The sequence below is a fragment of the Neurospora crassa genome, linkage group IV, assembly GCF_000182925.2.
Source record: "Neurospora crassa OR74A linkage group IV, whole genome shotgun sequence".
NCBI lineage: Eukaryota > Fungi > Ascomycota > Sordariomycetes > Sordariales > Sordariaceae > Neurospora > Neurospora crassa.
This window is the reverse complement of record NC_026504.1, coordinates 300,482-318,051: the sequence shown is the minus strand read 5'-3', so window position 1 is coordinate 318,051 and position 17,570 is coordinate 300,482. Positions and strand designations below refer to the sequence as shown.

The 17,570-nt window shown below is 53.2% G+C and overlaps 4 protein-coding genes across 4 annotated transcripts; all 4 read right to left on the bottom strand.

Annotated features, from left to right (window-relative positions):
• Positions 1-578: 578 nt before the first annotated feature.
• Positions 579-2,984, bottom strand: NCU07625 (hypothetical protein; the record flags this gene model as incomplete). Its single annotated transcript, XM_957707.1, has 2 exons — positions 579-1,958; positions 2,331-2,984. 2 exons carry the CDS (start codon positions 2,982-2,984, stop codon positions 579-581), a joined length of 2,034 nt encoding a protein of 677 aa, XP_962800.1.
• A 489-nt stretch (positions 2,985-3,473) lies between these two features.
• On the bottom strand, positions 3,474-5,435 carry nst-7 (transcriptional regulator). The gene is made up of 4 exons (XM_957706.2): positions 4,874-5,435; positions 4,608-4,810; positions 4,442-4,514; positions 3,474-4,382 (listed from the first exon to the last, which is right to left on the bottom strand). The coding sequence occupies exons 2-4, from the start codon at positions 4,767-4,769 to the stop codon at positions 3,496-3,498; spliced, it is 1,122 nt and encodes a 373-aa protein (XP_962799.2). The 5' UTR covers positions 4,770-4,810; positions 4,874-5,435; the 3' UTR covers positions 3,474-3,495.
• Positions 5,436-8,372: 2,937 nt separating this feature from the next.
• On the bottom strand, positions 8,373-10,056 carry NCU07623 (2,2-dialkylglycine decarboxylase; the record flags this gene model as incomplete). Its single annotated transcript, XM_957705.2, has 2 exons — positions 8,373-9,897; positions 9,956-10,056. 2 exons carry the CDS (start codon positions 10,054-10,056, stop codon positions 8,391-8,393), a joined length of 1,608 nt encoding a protein of 535 aa, XP_962798.1. The 3' UTR covers positions 8,373-8,390.
• A 2,144-nt stretch (positions 10,057-12,200) lies between these two features.
• On the bottom strand, positions 12,201-14,763 carry NCU07622 (hypothetical protein). Its single transcript, XM_957704.2, has 2 exons — positions 13,160-14,763; positions 12,201-13,087 (listed from the first exon to the last, which is right to left on the bottom strand). The coding sequence occupies exons 1-2, from the start codon at positions 14,301-14,303 to the stop codon at positions 12,351-12,353; spliced, it is 1,881 nt and encodes a 626-aa protein (XP_962797.2). The 5' UTR covers positions 14,304-14,763; the 3' UTR covers positions 12,201-12,350.
• Between the last annotated feature and the right edge of the window lie 2,807 nt (positions 14,764-17,570).

The window sequence follows — 17,570 nt, the reverse complement described above, 5'->3', positions numbered from 1 at the left end:
TCGGTAGCCGATTTCACCGACTTGAGCCACAGAAACTTTCCAATTCAAGAGCGATCCAGCCAATGACGTTTTGGTGGGGAGACACCACCTGCAGGTTTGTACCATAGTACAAGTAGTGTAAGTGATGGTTAGGGTTAGGGTTTATGCACCATGTCGCCGCCCTTGTTGGAAAGTGTGGGTCAAAACAATAGAAAAGGGGCTTATCGCGGGCTTATCAGTTCATTCTCCAAAAAAGAAGAACAAAAAGAAAGAGGAAAAGAAACACCATCAGGGACACTCTTTTGCTGTTCATCAGTGCAGGAATCACGCAATTAGTCACTATCTCAACCATAAACTGCGATGACCAAAGTCAATTTCGCTGTTCAGATATCAACCTAAACAGACGAAGCCCCAAGAGCGTGTTCGTTCCGGCCGTTCTACAGCAGCATCGGAAGCACTTTTTTGGTGGCAGAAAAGCTTTGGGTTAGGGTTAGAGGAGATTCCCTTACTACACTACTGCCAGAACGAACACAGCCCAACAACCTTCAAACGACAGAGACAGAGTAGAACGTATATTGTTATAAGAAAACCTGTATATTTTACATACCCCTATCGTATAAAGCTCTCAGAGCCATTTCCTGACGGTCTGTGAATGTACCATTCGCTCTCATCTGCCCAATAATCTCCTCCACGTCAACGTGCCCTCCTAGCTGAGCATTACCCCCCCAGGCAGCATGCACACCATACATGTTACCTCCTTGTCCTGGTGGCTGCCCCAGCACATTCGCAGCAGCACCTCCTCCCGGCGGAACATCCACATCCATGCCCTCCACCGGCCGCTGCCCCCCCTCGTTCGCCGCCGCCGCCGCCGCCGCAGCCGCAGCCAGTATCTGCTCCCCATTGGCAGCTGATCTGGGCCGGGCTTTGGCTACCCGCGAGCCACCATCGTCGCGCACCCTGTGGAGGGGATCCCTGGGCCTGGGGTTTTTGTTCTTGGCGCCCTTGGGACGGCCGGGGCCGCGCCTGGCAGGTGGAGCGTTGGCGTCAGGAGGAGGAGGAGTAGCAGCAGCAGCAGCAGCAGCAGCGGGAGCAGCGGGATCCCTGGGCCTAGGGTTTTTGTTCTTGGCGCCCTTGGGACGGCCAGGGCCGCGCTTGACCGGTGGAGCGTCGGCGTTAGGAGGAGCGGGTGCAGCGGGAGCAGCGGAGCCCTGGGGGACGGGCAGAGGTTGTGAGGGCTGCCCCCCGGCCTGGCCCTGGCGGAGAGGGTCGTTGTCAAAGGCCTCCCGCTCCCGGACATGCTGCCTCAGCTGCTCTGCCAGCGAGACATTGGTGCCCTGGATGGGACCGGCCGCGACTTCGAGAGAGAAGGTCTTGGGCTCGACCTTCTTGGCAAACTTCCAGGGCTGGTACACCTGGTGTTGCTGCTGCTGCTGCTGCTGCTGCCCTTGTTGTTGTTGTTGTTGCTGGTGCTGCTGCTGCTGCCCTTGTTGTTGTTGTTGCTGGTGCTGCTGCTGCTGCCCTTGTTGTTGCTGGTGCTGCTGCTGGTGGTGCTGGTGGTGCTGTTGCTGCTGGTACTGCTGTTGCTGCAGCGGGGCCAGGATCGGGTCCGGGACCTGGAGCGGGGCAGGGAACCGGGGCAGGGGGCGGGGGACAGGGGGCCAGGACACGGGGCGGGGGACATGGAGCCAGGACACGGGGCGGGGAGCAGGGAACCGGGGCAGGGGGCGGGAGGCAGGCGGCATCTGGGGCTGTACCGCCTGTGGATACGGTACTCCCTGCTGCACAGGGGCTGCAACCGGCTCCGGCTGCAGCATCACCGGCGAAGGCACAGCAGGCTGCGGGGCCTCCATACCACCCTGAGCATATCCCTCCCCGGCCTGAAGGCGCGGACCCAGATTGTCCGCTTGGTTGGGGCCTGGGGCGGGGGTGCCGGCAACCGGGACTTCGTTGACCAGAGCGTCCAGAAGGTTTTCGGGCATCTAAACGATGATCAGGTGTGTTAGTGACTGACCATGTTTCCTTGGTAGGTACAGTAGCGTGATGGCTTGGCACGGGGAATGTAAACGAAAGGATGGCTTGATGGAACAATACGATACATCTTGGGGCAAAGGAAGATCTGGAGTCGACCAGTGATCATCAAGGACAAGCAGGTTGGACATGTTGTTGAAGGTAAGGCAAGCAAAGGGGCAGACATGATGAACAGATACGACATGACTGAATCACAACGTGCAAAGCAGAACAATTAAATCAAGGCAAAGTACGTAAATCAAACAAGGGGCAAGGCTACAACAGCAAGGACGCAAAGAGCAAAGCACAATAATTTAACTATAAATACACGAGTATATGCTTACCTGGACGTTCACGTTCAAGGAGCCGTCGTTGTTAACCGAGCCGTTGCCCTCGTAGAGGTAGGCCCAGCCATCGTTATTGTTGTTGTTGCCGCCGTCCACGGCCTCCCCCATCCCAAAACCGAAAAGGTTATCGCCGTCGTTCCCACCAACGTTACCGGCGATATTACCCATGTCGACATTGAATTCGTTGTCAGACATGGCGGGATTGGCAACGTCGGCGGGGAATAAGCCGTTGTCGGCGGGAAACGAGCTGTTGTCAACGGCAGCGACGGGGACGGAGGCAGCGGGGGCGGCGGCAGGGACGGCAGGGACGGCAGCGAGAGGAGCGGGGCGGGCAGGAAAGACCAAGGCGGGGTCTTCCTCGGGGCGACCAGCGAAAAAGGCGGCGGCGAAATGGCCGTCGTCGGCGGCAAAGGCAGGGACGGGCGAGGCACCAGCGAGAGGGGCGGGGTTGGCGGGAAAGACGAGGTCGTAGTCCTCGAGGCCAGCAGCGAAGAAGGGGGGGTCGAAGAAGATGTCGTCAGCGGCGGGGACGACGGGGTTGGCGGGAGGGACGGGGCTGGCGGCGGCGGCGGCGGCGGCGGCGTCAAACACAATGGCTTGATCGCCAAAGACATCGTTGGCCATGGCCTCGGTGATCTTGAAGTTGGACATGGTGACTGAGAAGGTGGGGCGAGAGGGACAAGAGATTGACAGAAGAGAGAAGAGAGACGAGAGAGAGAACGGTGTAACCCGCGGAGCTTGGTCGAGTGTGTTTGTGTGTGTGTGTGTGCTGAGTCTTGAGACTAGTGTCCCAAGAGGAAAGAAGTGGAAAGGTGGAGTGTGGAGGTAGGTAGAATTGGAGAAGGCGTCTTGTGGTTCAAAGTAGGTACTGTCAAGAGATTGGAAATCTGGCAGTAGCGTGGACTCAAGCGTGCTGTGATGATGGAAAGAAAATCCAACCGAGAAGAGAGGGAGGACCAGCTTCTTTTATAAGAGATTCCACTGGATCAAATGTCCGTCTGGCCTTTTCAACAAGGCGAGACTACATGCAGTTTATCCAGATAATATTGCAGCAACATAACCCACATGCCGTTACGAAGATTGTGAACAAGTTCATACACTCTGGCCGGTTCAGCACAAATCAGGCGGTTTTCCAAGGTTAGGTACATGTAATTTCTCAAGATTACATGTACAGTGATCCAACCCACGTACCGTTGCGCGGATTGTAAACAAGCTCATACACAGTAGACGCCACCTGTCTATGCTGGGAAGTTTCTGGATCCGACTCATTGTCCGGCATACTTACACGTACAGTGTGCTGTAACTCGAAGCTCGGCTCGCCGTAGTTTCCCATGAATTCCAAACCCAAAGTCAGCGTCTCTGACTTGACCCTAACCTCGTCTGCCCTACACTCTGCCAAAGAACCGTTCTGCTCCTCCTCCATCTCACCAATCTTGCCCCTCCACCCAAGCACAAACGGCTCAGTCTTGACGATACGTGGTCTTCCCCCGGCTGTCACAAGCTTGACGGTCCTCAGAAAACTGGCAGGTGTGCTGTTATCCTCATCCACGCCCTTGACAGTGACCACATGCCTGCCTCCTGCAGGGTTTGGGTCTACGTCTGTTCCAACAATCAATCTTCTCCGCACGTAAAAGTTGGGAACAGGAAGGCTGAGATAGTGCATGACGCGCTCCATCAAATCGTCTGCCCGAGCATATATGCGGTGGTCCGGTGAGGGGCAGAGATAATCAAGGTCGGTGTCCTGGAGATTGCAAATGACGAGGTCCGTGTCCGGTTGCTGCGTCTGTTGCTTCTTTCTCTGAGCAGCAGCACGCTCACCAACAAGTTGGGGAAGTTCGTTTGCCGGTGTTACGGTTAGGGAAGAACCTAGAACCAGGCAGAGGTCGGCTTTCTCGCAGTGTGCCTCGGCTCGAGACCAGGGGCCGAGAGGGAGGTCTTCAGAGAAGTGGATGATGGTGTCATGAAGAGGTTGCGTCAAACAGATGGGGCATTTCCGTCCAGTGCGATGGTCGTGGAGGGGGCGGTTATCTGGGGCTACGGCATAGAAATCTGCTGCAGTTAGTGTATGGCTATAGAAGCCATGAACAACATAAAATGATTAAACGCACCGCGCAGAAACTCCTTTCCACAGTTCTTGCAGTGCTCAATATTGGTGTTTCCATGCAGCTCAGAAATCATGTCCTATAGTTATGTGGCCACATGGTGCGGTCAGCGTCCAGCTGCTTGTATAGAGGGGGTTGTGACTCATCCCGGAGGACTTGGACCGTCACCTACAGCGCGTATGCCACTTCGGCGATGCAGTCCATCGCAATTCTGGCTGATGAGCCCCTTCAATATTCCTCTCTCTTGCAGTTCCACCAGTGCCATGTGCGTCTTGGTTGGTATCGCTTGCAACACGTCGACAGACTTTTTGGTTGCTTGTCGCCCCTGGGCCATCAGAGTCCAAACGCCTTCGGGGCCTCGGAAGTCCGGGATGCCTTTGAGTTGTCATATTTGTGTTAGCTCTGCCGTCCGAGAGGGCCGAGTACGTAAGGACACACCTAACAGGGGAGGGGGGGGGGTTGCAAGGCTCGCGGCAGGGTGAAGTAGCCGGTAAGGCAGGAAGAAGTAAGGCCAGCAGCAGCAGGGAGAACCAAGGCTAGCAGCAGAAGGCCTGGCACCAGCACTGACACCAGTACCAGCCGTAGAGATGTGGGGTACGGACAGAGTGACGATTGGGCATTTAGTACCTAGGTAGGAGAAGCGCCTGGACGACTCTGTCGACGTACTAGGTCGCTACCTAGGTCTTCAAGCGCCCATACCATACCCCTCTTCTCCGAACAGGCAAGGTGAACGCGCCCCCAGTCCCAACGAGTAGTGAACCCACGATGAAAGATGGAAAGCTAACGAACCGGCAGATGTAGATACCCCCGCGCCCGTAAACACCACGAAATGCTTTGACTTTCGAATCAAATCGGCCAGCACCTTGGCCTTGCGATCGATGACCTCGGGCGCCTCGAACATCTCCTTCTTTGGGTTCTTGTGGGCGGTATGGGCCATGGTGGGCGACGGACAGTAATCGGGGGACCAGCTGAGGTCTTTAGTGGGCTTTGGGGGTCTTCGGGGGTCGTCGGGGGTCTTGGCGGGGTCGAGTGTTGAGACAGCGGGCAGTATCTTTAGGTTGCCGATGAACACGGATGACGACGAGAGGAAGTGGTCGGCGACGACACAAGTTGCGATGGCGGGATGTCGTCGATTTTAGTACTCAAGCGCGAAGTCAGCTGACTGGGGTCTAGATTGACCTAGGTTAGTACACCCCAGCGCCATAGTGGGTGTCACGGTACAACGGTGCCTGGTGCCTAGAACTAGTGCCGTGGTACCCAAAGAAGAAGGGCATCGGCCATTGGCTGCTGGCCTCGCCCACGATCCGGCCACTTGGGTCGGGGACGGGGACGGGGTACGTCAAGGGCGCCAAGAGACTGGAAGCCAAAAAGGGCTGAATGCTTGTGGCACAGTGTAGGTCGGAATAACTATATCTTTCACAAAACCTGGAGGTAGAGAGAGTCTCTTGATGCCGTTTCATTGACGACGCTGACCGACAACGACGATACTAGTTGGTGTTGGACCACGACGACCCAACCATCCCTTCTATAAATTTGACATTATTCGATGCCAGGACAAGAGTGCCAACTTCCCTGAACAAGAAGATCAACATCAACAGAGCCTCGACACGCCAGACAATCTTGGCCAACCCTTGTGCCATATCGTACGCCGTATTGCGATGCCGACCAGGTCGCTTCCTTCCTGCCAATATCCGACAACCGTCGTCTACAACAAGTTGGACACGAACGGCAACTCGAAATGATCGGATGGTCGAGTACTCGATGCGGATGATCTTGGTGATAAAACAATGGCAGTAACATGGCCGATGACGAGAAAAGGATTCGCTTGACAATAGCAGTCTGCTTCAACTGCTGCTAGCACAGCACTTGATGCCTAGTCTGGACATTCCACCTTGCCTGGGGAAGGGGACCAAAGGAGACCAACATGAAGAGAACTTGGACCTGCCACCAATTTTCACCGACTTCAGGAAGAAGAACGGGTTTGTGTTGTGTGGTGATAACGGCCAGGTCGCTTCCTTCCTTCTCTGACAACCATCATCCAGGCTAGGTACCATCGGCAACTGCCATGACGGATTACCCGGTAACCCTTTTCATGTTCAACCCACAGCACTGCCAACACTCCGCCTTTCTCATGATACGCGATCGCTAACGCTGGTTGACGACGGTGTAGTGATAATAGTTGTACGGCCGGGAAAGAATGAACGATTGGTTGGGGTATATGTGCCTGAGCGAAAGGACAGAAGTTTACATTGGGAATTTTGACAGTAAAGGAGATCAACATAAAGGAAACGTGGGCAGAGAAACGATCCAGATCCTTTTTGATCCAGTGGCCGGGCGGAGTTGTGATGTTCCGTGCTGTGATGGCGACCATAGCAGCCCGCTTGGTCGGTGGTCCCCTCGAACACCCCTCGCCAACAACTCAAAACGTCGTCTAGGTAGGTCAGCAACCTCATTCAAGGACCCGTTATATGTGTGTTCTGCTTGCAATAACTGCGTGGTTGATGGTCGTCGACAACGCTCATTGCGAACGCCGTGACATATGACCCATTAACCATGTAGAGACATGGGCATCGCAAGACGGAATAGCGCAGAATTGGACTACGCCAAGTAGACGTGTTTGTAAATTCAATTGTGTAATTTCATGAAAATCCATCCGATTAAACCTACATCAAACCCATCGCATGTAGGTAAATGGTGATCCTCCATCTCGGGTTCAAAGGTTGCCCGGCCGATGACTGATAATGTGTGGCTACACGGTGGACCACGATGATACGGAGAGTGCAATCTTCATCTGGTAAGCACCTAAAGCCTGGGGATAGGACAGGGATCAATGACATGAATCCTGCAAACATGTATCAACAATCTGGTTGAACGAGAACCCCTTTATTTCTCAGCTAATACTCGTCTAAACAAGAAGCACCGTCAAACTTATCCTCTTCAAAGATATTGGATCTGACTCCGGCGATCCAAACCGACTCCAACGATAATAGTTGCATTGCTATGGGAAGGAACCTCTATCCATCAAGTTAGCTGGATGTAGTTGAATGACATGGAAGAAGGAGTGAACGGACCTTTTGTATGCCAGAATGTGCAGAACCGAGGGCGCGTGGGCAGCTTGGACGAGCGAAACCCTTCCTTGGCCAACTGAATCAGAAACAAACAGCCTGGCACCTCGGCTCCCCAAACAGTCCCGACACTGCATCACTCCATCAACCCGACCATACCTATCAAAACCTGCCTTGAGTCCATCCGGTAGCCTCCACCAAACAATCCCAGCCCTTCCTCGATCACCAACTTGTTGAATGAATTCCTGTTGCGAATCATGGATCCCGTGGTGATGAGTGTCCCCAAAACTCGACAAGTCCCCGGGCCTTTGGCTGCTTTAACCGAGGTGGGTCCACACACACAATGTACCACCCTTCCCCCACCACTTCCTCCCTCTTCGATTAGTCAACCACCACTCGCCCCAGATGTTTGTCGCTATAGTCCAGCAAAGATCGGTTCGGTAATCGTTATCGAACAGCACTGACCAGCTGCAAGCCTCGGGCCGGGACAGCAAACGAATGCTTCGTGTCGTGGTATGTCGGCTCCTGACCAGCAGCATTGCTTCCATCACTCATCTTCAGTTCTCGTCACAAATTCTTCCTTTTCCATTTCCACACCCAACTGACAGGTATCTTCAGGCGATTAATCCATGCCAATAACCTCCCCATTTCACCTTCTCGCGGGGCTCTCCCACCGGCCCGTGGAGCTCGTGAGAGAAACCATACCGAACATCGACACCGACAGATTGCCACTGCCACCGACGGTCTCGGGGAACTACCCACTGAGATGCGGACAGTCAGTCAGCCATGGACGACAAGAAGAAAAGGAGCAAGCCGACAAAACGCCGCACTTGACAGCCACAAGAACACAACGTAAAATCCAATGAAAACTACAGGTAGTTCCCTACCTGTCAGTACAGCGGCAACGTCCCCTCGACCCCCCTGAACGCCTCCTCCAACACTGCCAGTCCCTCCCTGACTTCTTTCTCGCTTATAGTGATAGGCGGTGCAATCCTGAAGGTCCCCCCAAAGCTGGGGTGAGTGCTCAGATTACACCAGAGCCCAAGTTCATACGCGCGATCTCCGATCCTCTTGGCCAGTTCCAGCCCGGGTTCTTTCCCTTTTCTTCGATCCTCGACAATCTCCACCCCGGCCATCAACCCTCGACCTCGAACATCGCCGATACACGCATACCGCTTTTTGAGCTGGTTGAGCCCGGAGTGCAGGATCTCCCCCATCCGTCGAGCGTGCGAGACCAAGTCATCCCGAACGACAATCTCCAGCACCTTATCCCCCACGGCGGCAGGCAAAGGGTCGTTCACATGCGTGGTATAGAAGAGGAAGTCCCTTTCCGCACAAACGTCGGCGATGGCATGACTAGTCACGACCGCTGACAACGGCAATCCGTTGCCCAGAGTCTTGGACAAAGTCAAGATGTCCGGAACCACACCGTCGTGATTGATGGCGACCATTTCTCCCGTGCGACCAATTCCAGTCTGGGCCTCGTCAACGATGAGCAACATGCCACGTTTCTCACATTCAGTTTTGAGCCTGCGGAGATACCCATGCGGGAGTACATGCATGCCGCCTGAGGACTGGATGGGCTCAACGATGACGGCTGCCAGAGACCCGCATGACTGTTGGTCAATCAGTCGCCAGCCGTAAAGCATTTCCGCTTCCCAATCGTATTCCCATTCTTCTTCGTTTTCTCCTTGATTTTTCTTTCCATTTTCCTTTTCATCTGCATCACCCTTTTTCGATTCTTCCTCTCCACCGCTTGCTCCATCTCCCTTCAAGCCCTTTTCTTCCCTCTTCCTGAACCCCTGATGACACCGATAAGCATTCGGACTCGGCAACATCAATCCTCCTGGCATCAACGGCCACCCGACCCTCCGTCCAGCATGGTACTGCACACTATTCGCCTGCGCAGTAACCCCATGCCAGCTCGCTCCCAACCCTACGACCTCGAACTTCCCGGTATACGTCTTGGCCATCTTGATCGCGGCCTCGTTCGACTCTCCCCCCGTGGACAAGAACATGGCTCTATCCAGTCCATCTGGCAGGACACTTGTCAAGCGCTTGGCTAGGTTCAGCACGGGCGGCGAGAGCATGCCGGAGAAGAGGTGGTCGAGGGAGGAAGCATGGGAGCTGATGACGGAAACGATTTCTGGATGGGAGTGCCCGAGGAGAGAAGACATCTGGCCGGAGGTCCAGTCTGTTATTGCTCGGCCATAGGGGGAAGAGGAACCGGGAGAGGGAGCGGTAAAGAGCGAGAGGTGGGACGCAGATACGATCAGATCAGGGAGGAAGGTGGTGCCATAGTTGATGAGGTGCGAGGAGGCGAATTGGTCGACGTTGGGGTGGTTGGAAGTGGTGATACTGGGATAGAGGTTAGTGGGCAGGTTGTTGCCGTTGGAGCTGCCGGGTCGTGGGGTTAGCTTGGTGTTGTCGTGAATTTTGATGGCGTCTGACTCACAAGTCGCGCTTCTGATCGGCCCGGCCATCTTGTGTTTTGCCATCCTCCGGCTCGCTGCCGTTGACAAGCAAAGGGCCAATGGATGCTTGAAGCGATGACATGGCGTAGAGCTATTGGGAGTGTTGTAGAAGCTTTTCAAATGGAAACACAATCAATCCTGGGGGGGGGGGGCTATCTCTTTGTAGGGGTTCAGAAAATGTCAAGGTTGAAGAGTAATATCACCGAATATGCGAAAAAATGACAAATATGGAACAATGCACAATTGCGCGGGCTGTCGGACAGTCTTGTATTTAAGGTATGGGCCTACTGTCCTTGGTGCAGGGCATGTCGCACGTGCCCGACTTTCAACAGTTTTCACCACGAGCTCATTCCTTCCATCCTAGTCAAGTACAACTACAATCGGAGTCATTCAATTCGATGATAACTCGGTATCTACAGTGGCGTGGGCGAACAAGCCATCCCGTGTTGCCTACCCCTCCAGCTTCCCCGCAGTCGAGACCCCCAGGTTTCCCCTCAGGATAAGAAACCATTCAGGTCGAGCTTGCCCTCAAGATAACAAGCCAGGTCGCCAAGATTGTCTGCTTGCGGCTCGGTTGTCATCTGATAAGTGATGCATGGCGGCTGAGAGTCATTAGGTTGCGACAGCATCGGCATGCCAGGGCCGAGTACCAGGTCGCGATACGGATGATAACCCGGGCAGGCCATGGCAGGCTCGGCCGTGGACAGTAATACAGGTGAGCGCGACGGGCATGCGCAAACTCCAGTCCCGTCAGGTTTCTACCGTTCGACGAGTAAGGTAGACTAAGTCGGGGCGGGCAGTCTGGTAGGTAGAGAGGTATTTTTCAATTTATCCATGCTATGACGTGCGATGGCGCGCGAAGTCGTGAAATGATTTTTGGATATATTGGATGGGTGTAGCCACGATTGATTGTAGACCGAAAGAAAAATAAAAAAAGAAATGAAAAAAAGAATGAGTAAAGAAAATAAAAACATAAAAAAAAGGAAACCGGAAACATGGTTAGAAAAAAAAAAACTCAAAACTGACGGAACAAGACACAGTCAGATGCGAAAAACTAGTACAAGAAGCACCAGACATGGTGGATATGTAGAACACGAGACATGGATTGGATTATGCAGAGCATCTTACATAAGATATGTGTACAAATGTATGTAGAGGTATGTATGTACACCCCCACGAGTCACGGTACGGTAAAATGCATTTCACATGATATGCAGCGAGGACCGATTAGATCTGGGACGGACCCCGGCCGGTCCCATTTATAGTGAGCGGGGCCGGTGCGGGAGATCAACAGATGGATGGAGCCCGGAGGAGCCCGGAGGAGCGGTCGGGGGAGGAACCACGTGGGATGCTGCTGTAATGGTAGCAGCACCGGCGGCCCGAACAAGACAACTACCTAGACATAGATCGGTCATCATGGTAAGGTAGGTAAGCCGATCGGTTCGTTTGGTTTGTTTCCCTTTTCTAACCTAAATGAAGGGAAGGGAAGGACTGAATGGAGCTCAGACCACTCAGACATGTGCTCCCATCAAGCCGCAATATGCCATTGCCATTGCCATTGCTATTGCCATGCATATAGGATCAAGGTTTGTAACCTTGCATTTGGAAAAAAAAAAAAAAAAAAAAAAGAGAAGGAAAAAAAAACACACAGAAGCCGGAAAGACCTTGCGGCTAACATCACTCAAGATTATAGTAGAGCTCCAAGATTACCTGGTAAGTAATGTATGGAAGGCGTCTCTCATGCATCACGGTAAGCCGGCAAGGCCTGAGGAATGGACGGGATGGATGGCAATCATGGTTCAGTTGCAAGCCTCTGAATTGGTGCACTGGTAAGAGCATCACATCAACACAATGTCGGGATAATCTTGGCCGCAAACACCCGCTGACACCCGCTAGGGTCTTCATTATGAAATGCACTTCCAGCTCCCTTGGTGACGGCGCTCGAACGACAGGTTTTCTGGTTTTCACTGTACCCAAACGCTCGAGAGCCAGGGAGTTACTGCCGAGGACGACGAATCACGCAAACAGAATATCAGGAAACAATTCGCAAGACAGTATAGGCTAACAAAGGAAATCAACAAAATAAAATTTGGGGGTATCTCTGACACATCGCGTTGCTTGCTCCTTTGCTTCCGATCAATGTCCGAATATCTAAGCTCGAATCACGAACTGCAAACAACAAGGCGAATAAATACTCGCTGCATCCATGGAGATCCAGCCTCCATGAACCTGTTTCTCCTCTTCTTCTACACCTGTGGCATGGCTGATGTCGAATCATGCGTTTCCAAGCTCCAGTCCCAAGGATATATGCCTGCACCCCTCCTCCCTGTTCCATGGTGATGGCGGTAGAACAGTGACGATAGAGGCACCGCATCATCACGAATAACTTTGGCCCCCCTTCCACTCCATAATCTCCCTCGTGCTCGGCAAAAACAGCTCCGACGCCCTCCTTGAGTGTCCCGGCGCCATTGCCGCCTTCCCAATTCTCGCCGCATAATCCCCCCTCTTCTTGATCAAAAACGCCAGCGCAAGCGTCGGATGAGCCGCCGCCTTTTTCCCCAGCTTCATATTATCCGTATGAAACATACTGCTTGACAGCTCGGAAGCGAGCCGGCGAGCGTCTACTTCGTGTACCACCCCGTGTCCTCCCTGCCATTGCTGTCCCATAACGGCGGCTTTTCCTTTCCTGTCTCCGTGTGCTTCGGCGAGCATGTTGGCTGTCGCGCGGCTTCGTAACAACATGTCGGCGAAGAGATCGAGGAGGTGTTTGACGAGGTTTCGGTTGTGTAACGAGAGTCGGTTGAGGGCTTCTGTCCAAAAGTCGAAGCCCATGTCTTCTAGCTTGGGAGCTGCTGGTTCTATGGCCCCTTCTTGCCTGGCGAGCATGATCCAGCTTCGAAGCACAGATTGCGAGACTAACGGTTTGGGTAATTCCCGAAGATAAATGAGGATCAGACGGGCCGCATCGTAGGGCGTGTAGGGGTCGCCTTCGGGGCCTAAGGAGTCAAAGTCAAAGTCGTCGCCGTACGACGGGCCCGTGTTAAACACGTATTTAAGGTAGGCAACATTGTGCGAGTTGCCGGTGGAGGCAAAAAGGGATGGGTCGGTGCATCCTGGAGGACAATAGAGGGTTAGTGGTGATGTGCCACGGGAGCGTTTTGAGCGCGGAGATGCAAGAGACATACCCGAGTTGCGGATAAATTCGCAGCATTTGTACACTGACAAAGGAAATAATCGGTGGGACGTGCTCTTCCCTCGGTGGGATATTCGAATCTTGGACGGTGCAATTCGGATACTTTCTTTCAAGTCGACGCCAAACGCGCTGCCGTCGCCGTCTTTCCCTGCTGAGCTTCCCCGCGTCTGGACACTAAGCGACTGCGACGCTGGCGCCATTCTGTTTCCCGATCTGCTGGCTGACGACGACAACGATGATGGCCCAAATGGTTCGGCGCTTGGTAATGATACATTGTCGAGCTGTGGTCGTTCTATCTTGTGTGGCGTTAAAGACCGCTTGTGGTCTGCTGGCGCATTTCTCCTCTCGCTCGACGATCCAGGCCAGATGCGTGCAAGTAACCCACCCATCCGACGCGATGTGTTCTTGATATTTCGACTTTTCTCCTTCAACGGCCCACTGGTGGTTGACGACAACGACTGCTTCCCGGGCGACCCATCCATCACCAACATTGGCCTGCCAATGGATATCGACCGCATGTGCGCGCGACTGGGTCGGACTTCTGGGGTCTCGAAGCTAGATGAGCTGGATACCGTATCGGCTGTCCCTAGATTTGGACCATGTGTAATGGAGACGGCATCGACGTCGGGAAAGAAATTCGACATGTTCGATACCGGGCGCAAACTAGGTGTCCTCTGTCCGCAGCTGGACGTGGTTGAACCGAGGCGAGAACGGTAAGGGGTCGATAGGGGGTGGAAAATGTCGTCGAACTGGAACCCGTTACAAGTAGGCGTGATGGGTGCGGGTGTTGAGGGACTGGCGGTGACGCTCATGTCGTCTCGACTCGTTAACAGTTCAGGCACATCGTGATGACGATATGGGATCCGGGAGAGTCGGTGTGAGAAGCTGGGACTCGGTAGGGAGATGGCATGGCTGTCAGTTGTATGGGCATGGCCTATGGAGGCTGATCTCGACAGTACGAGATTCGCGGGGCGGGGTGCAGCAAGAAACGTCCGTGACTGCGACTGTTGTGGGTAGTGATGGTCCTGGTGAATTTGGTCCCTGTCGTTCTTGTAGTCGACGTTACACTCGCTCGAGGAGAGGTCCGAGTCTGGGTCTGCATCGACATCGTCGGTCCACATTGCTGCTTGGGACATGATCCTGTCTGTTTTCCGATGCCTAGGATGATTTCATGTCTAGTCGAGGTGTCAAAGATGTGGCGTAGGTTTTTCTCGGTCTTGTCCTCTCGAGGGGGTGACTTGGCTTCTTCAGTCTTTTTGTCCGTCCAGGGTAGATTTGTCCGGATGCTGGTTGCAGCCCGAAAGGGAGCAAGGGATCTCAAGTGCCGCACGGTTGGCGTACAAGATATAAAAAGTCACCTCTTCCTTGATGACAACCCTGGTGACGCCCCTGGTAATGTGGCCCGCGTGGCTTGCTGTTGGGCGCTCCGGTGGCTTTTTTGTTTGTTCTTTGTGCAGATCAAGGGCTGACACGAAGGAGCATGTCTCGCCAGGGAGGGTTGGTTGATTTGTACAAGCGGGGGTGATGGATGATGTGCGCCAGCGAGGGCCGCAATAATTGACCTCGAGTATCGTCGACTATCGTGACATATCGTGCTGCTGTGTATCGCAGATGACCAAATGATATTAGATGAACTACCCGGTTGGGTCAAGTGAGACAAGGTCGACGAGGAATTGTACATTATCTGGGTGCGGGTACCGAGGAAGTGCCGGTGGGGGCATGCCGGGATTCCGATATCTGGGGGAGGGAGGATCCAGGTACGGCATAGGAGACTAGGCCATTTGGAAGTCAACAAGGGCGAAACGAAATGAAGTCGGTGGTTGCGTCGTATTGAGCCATGTCGGCATGTCGTATTGAATGGGGAGACTGCTGTTGCGGTTTGAAATGGAAGGTTTGCTGCTTGAAAGAAACTGGATCCTGCTGGCGGTTACATAGGCATCATGTTCAGTTTGGATAGCGACCGTTGCCCACTGTCGATCAGGTTCCATTATGCCAAGTATTTGAATGATACGCGGAGTGTTTAGTTTTTGCAACACTGAAACAGGAAACACGCCACAGATGATAGTAGATAGGTGAGAAAAACAAAAGGGTAAGTGGAAGGATGGAGAAGGGAAGGGAAAAACAGGGGACTTGTCCGAGTCCCATTGTCCTTCGGAGGTCCTGCCTTTTCTGGGGTAATTGTTAGGGAAACCTGGGAGCGGGAAATTGGGGTTGCGACAGACTCGGACAACCTAGGCAGGGACGAGGGGTCTATTTTGGCGCCTTGGGTTTCCCTTCTAGCGTCCATCTGATGCCCTATAGCGCTATCAATTGTCACTGAAAGAGGAAGGAAAGAAACAACAGTGAGCCTCATCAGTATGTATCGGGCACCGGACGAGCATCCACCGAACCTAAATCCACCGCCTCCACACCGCTTACCTGGTAGGTAAGTGGAAACCTGTGCCTGAGAGGAAACGCCCAAGTTTCACGGCCTTCCTTGTCCTTGTCGTTTACGCTAAACAGTGACGACACCATCACAGAAAAATACTCGGAAGAAAAAGAAACAACGGTTTTTTGACAGTTTCCCTTTTCAGAACGTATTCCCTCCACTGTGCCCATTGTCATGATATCCGCGGTTCTTGGGTTTGACTGAAAAGGGGTGTTTTGTTTGATCATTTGTTACAGCTCCTCTCCATTGACACGTCAGTTCCAAGGCAGACTTTGATGACTGCTGCCATAACAGTGTCTGATATCGTCCTCAATTTCGGCTTTCAGTTGCCTTTCCAGTCCATCTGTTTTGTCGTTGCATACCTCGGATCTCAACAATGCCATTCATTCATTCATCATCCTACCTACGTTTACATATGCAACCATCTAACCGCCATACTCATTTATTGAAGCCATTTCATCTCGTCGATAATCCCTCATTCTATCATATTTCACATCTTGCACGGAGTGAGACCAAAAACAAGATCCCCACGAAGATTACTTAACCCCCCTGGTGGGCGTCACATGTCCGCCATCAGCGCTACCCGGTCTGTCCCTTTTAACCATATCAGGAGGGTCCGCATGGCGTGCCATTGACACAAGGGTGCTTTACCATAACCCGACAAAAATCTCGCACAGTTGGGACTACATACACGCAACCCCATCTTCGGCCACCCGTCAATGCTTGCTTTTTACGTACAACTGTCGCTACGTTGGATGATTCTTCTAAGCGGTTCAAGGTAACATCTGCCCCTTTTCATGAGTTTCGTACATTGTTTGGTAGGAGATGGATGGTCGGCTCCAGATGACGACCTGACGGAAGGCGGCAATTAGTGTAGAGAGAATCTGAAACAACAAGTTCTCCTGGTGGTCCTCTCTCTTCCAACAGTCCGACTTCATTCGGTCTTGTACCTCTTGTTTGTCAACCACGTTCACCGATGTCCACCAACACCCGGGTTGGATCGCTTCCGTCTTGGAAACATCATCGGGATCATCAATGCCGCCGTTGGTCCTGCCAGAGCAAACAATCGCTCAAACCTGCTGCCCATAGGCAACCTGCGTATTCGTTGGGAGGATATCAGGAACCTTCGATGCAGAGAGCGCAGTGCAGATTGAGCATTGCTAATGTTGTTGGACTGTGACGCTGGCATGGTTCAATGGACATGGCGTGCTGTCCATTTCCGTTGCTAGGTATATAGGGTGCCTGTCACCCTCATACTGGCCAAAGAACCACCGATTCCGCCCATTGACAAAGAAAAAGATGACGCGATCTTGTCGCTCAGTCTTTTACTTTGTTTTGGTCTGGAACGAAAGCTGTCTCAACAGGTGCTCGTGAAACGAGGTGTGCAGAGCGCAGAGAGAGACACACTAACAGCATGCCTCGGTTGAACGGTGGGCGACTGTTAGTGCTGACCGGTTCGCAATTTTCACTACGCAACAATTGAAAGCACCAACTAACAAAATCCATTGGTTGACTGCTTGACAGACGGTCAATGAGCCCAGTCTCTGTTCCATGATCAAATGGAGAATACAGGTGACGCAATCGATAGAACACTCCCAAGCTTCCAGAAGAAAGCACAAAAGCTCCGTGACACGGGTCGCCTCACATAGCCAAGTGTTTGCGGCGCACCATCGTCACCTCGCTACACAAGCGGTGTTTGCCCGTAAAGAAGGTTACCTTTTCCACTACTTTGGTTCTCTTGACCGCACATGGCAATTCGGGGATGGTCAAGCTAGATAAGTAATTCATCGTGGTCCGTGAGTCGTTCGTCCGTCCGTCCGTCCGTTTCCGGCCCGGACTCAAATACCTTCTCCGGTATCCTATATCCACGAAGCCGGCGTAGGTTGCCCGGGACGTACCGGCGTGAACAAGAAGTCAAGTGTTGTGCACCTCGAGACATGGGATGCCGAGCAGTGACACTCACGGCGCGGCTAAA

Bases quoted from the DNA above. Each gene is read 5' to 3' on its own strand.
- NCU07622 (XM_957704.2), bottom strand. From the start codon at position 14,303: ATGTCCCAAGCAGCAATGTGGACCGACGATGTCGATGCAGACCCAGAC. The intron at 13,088-13,159 runs GTATGTCTCTTG...ATTGTCCTCCAG, and splicing joins CGAATTTATCCGCAACTCGG to GATGCACCGACCCATCCCTT.
- nst-7 (XM_957706.2), bottom strand. From the start codon at position 4,769: ATGGCCCAGGGGCGACAAGCAACCAAAAAGTCTGTCGACGTGTTGCAA. The intron at 4,515-4,607 runs GTAGGTGACGGT...ACATAACTATAG, and splicing joins GCCGAAGTGGCATACGCGCT to GACATGATTTCTGAGCTGCA. The intron at 4,383-4,441 runs GTGCGTTTAATC...TAACTGCAGCAG, and splicing joins TGGAAAGGAGTTTCTGCGCG to ATTTCTATGCCGTAGCCCCA.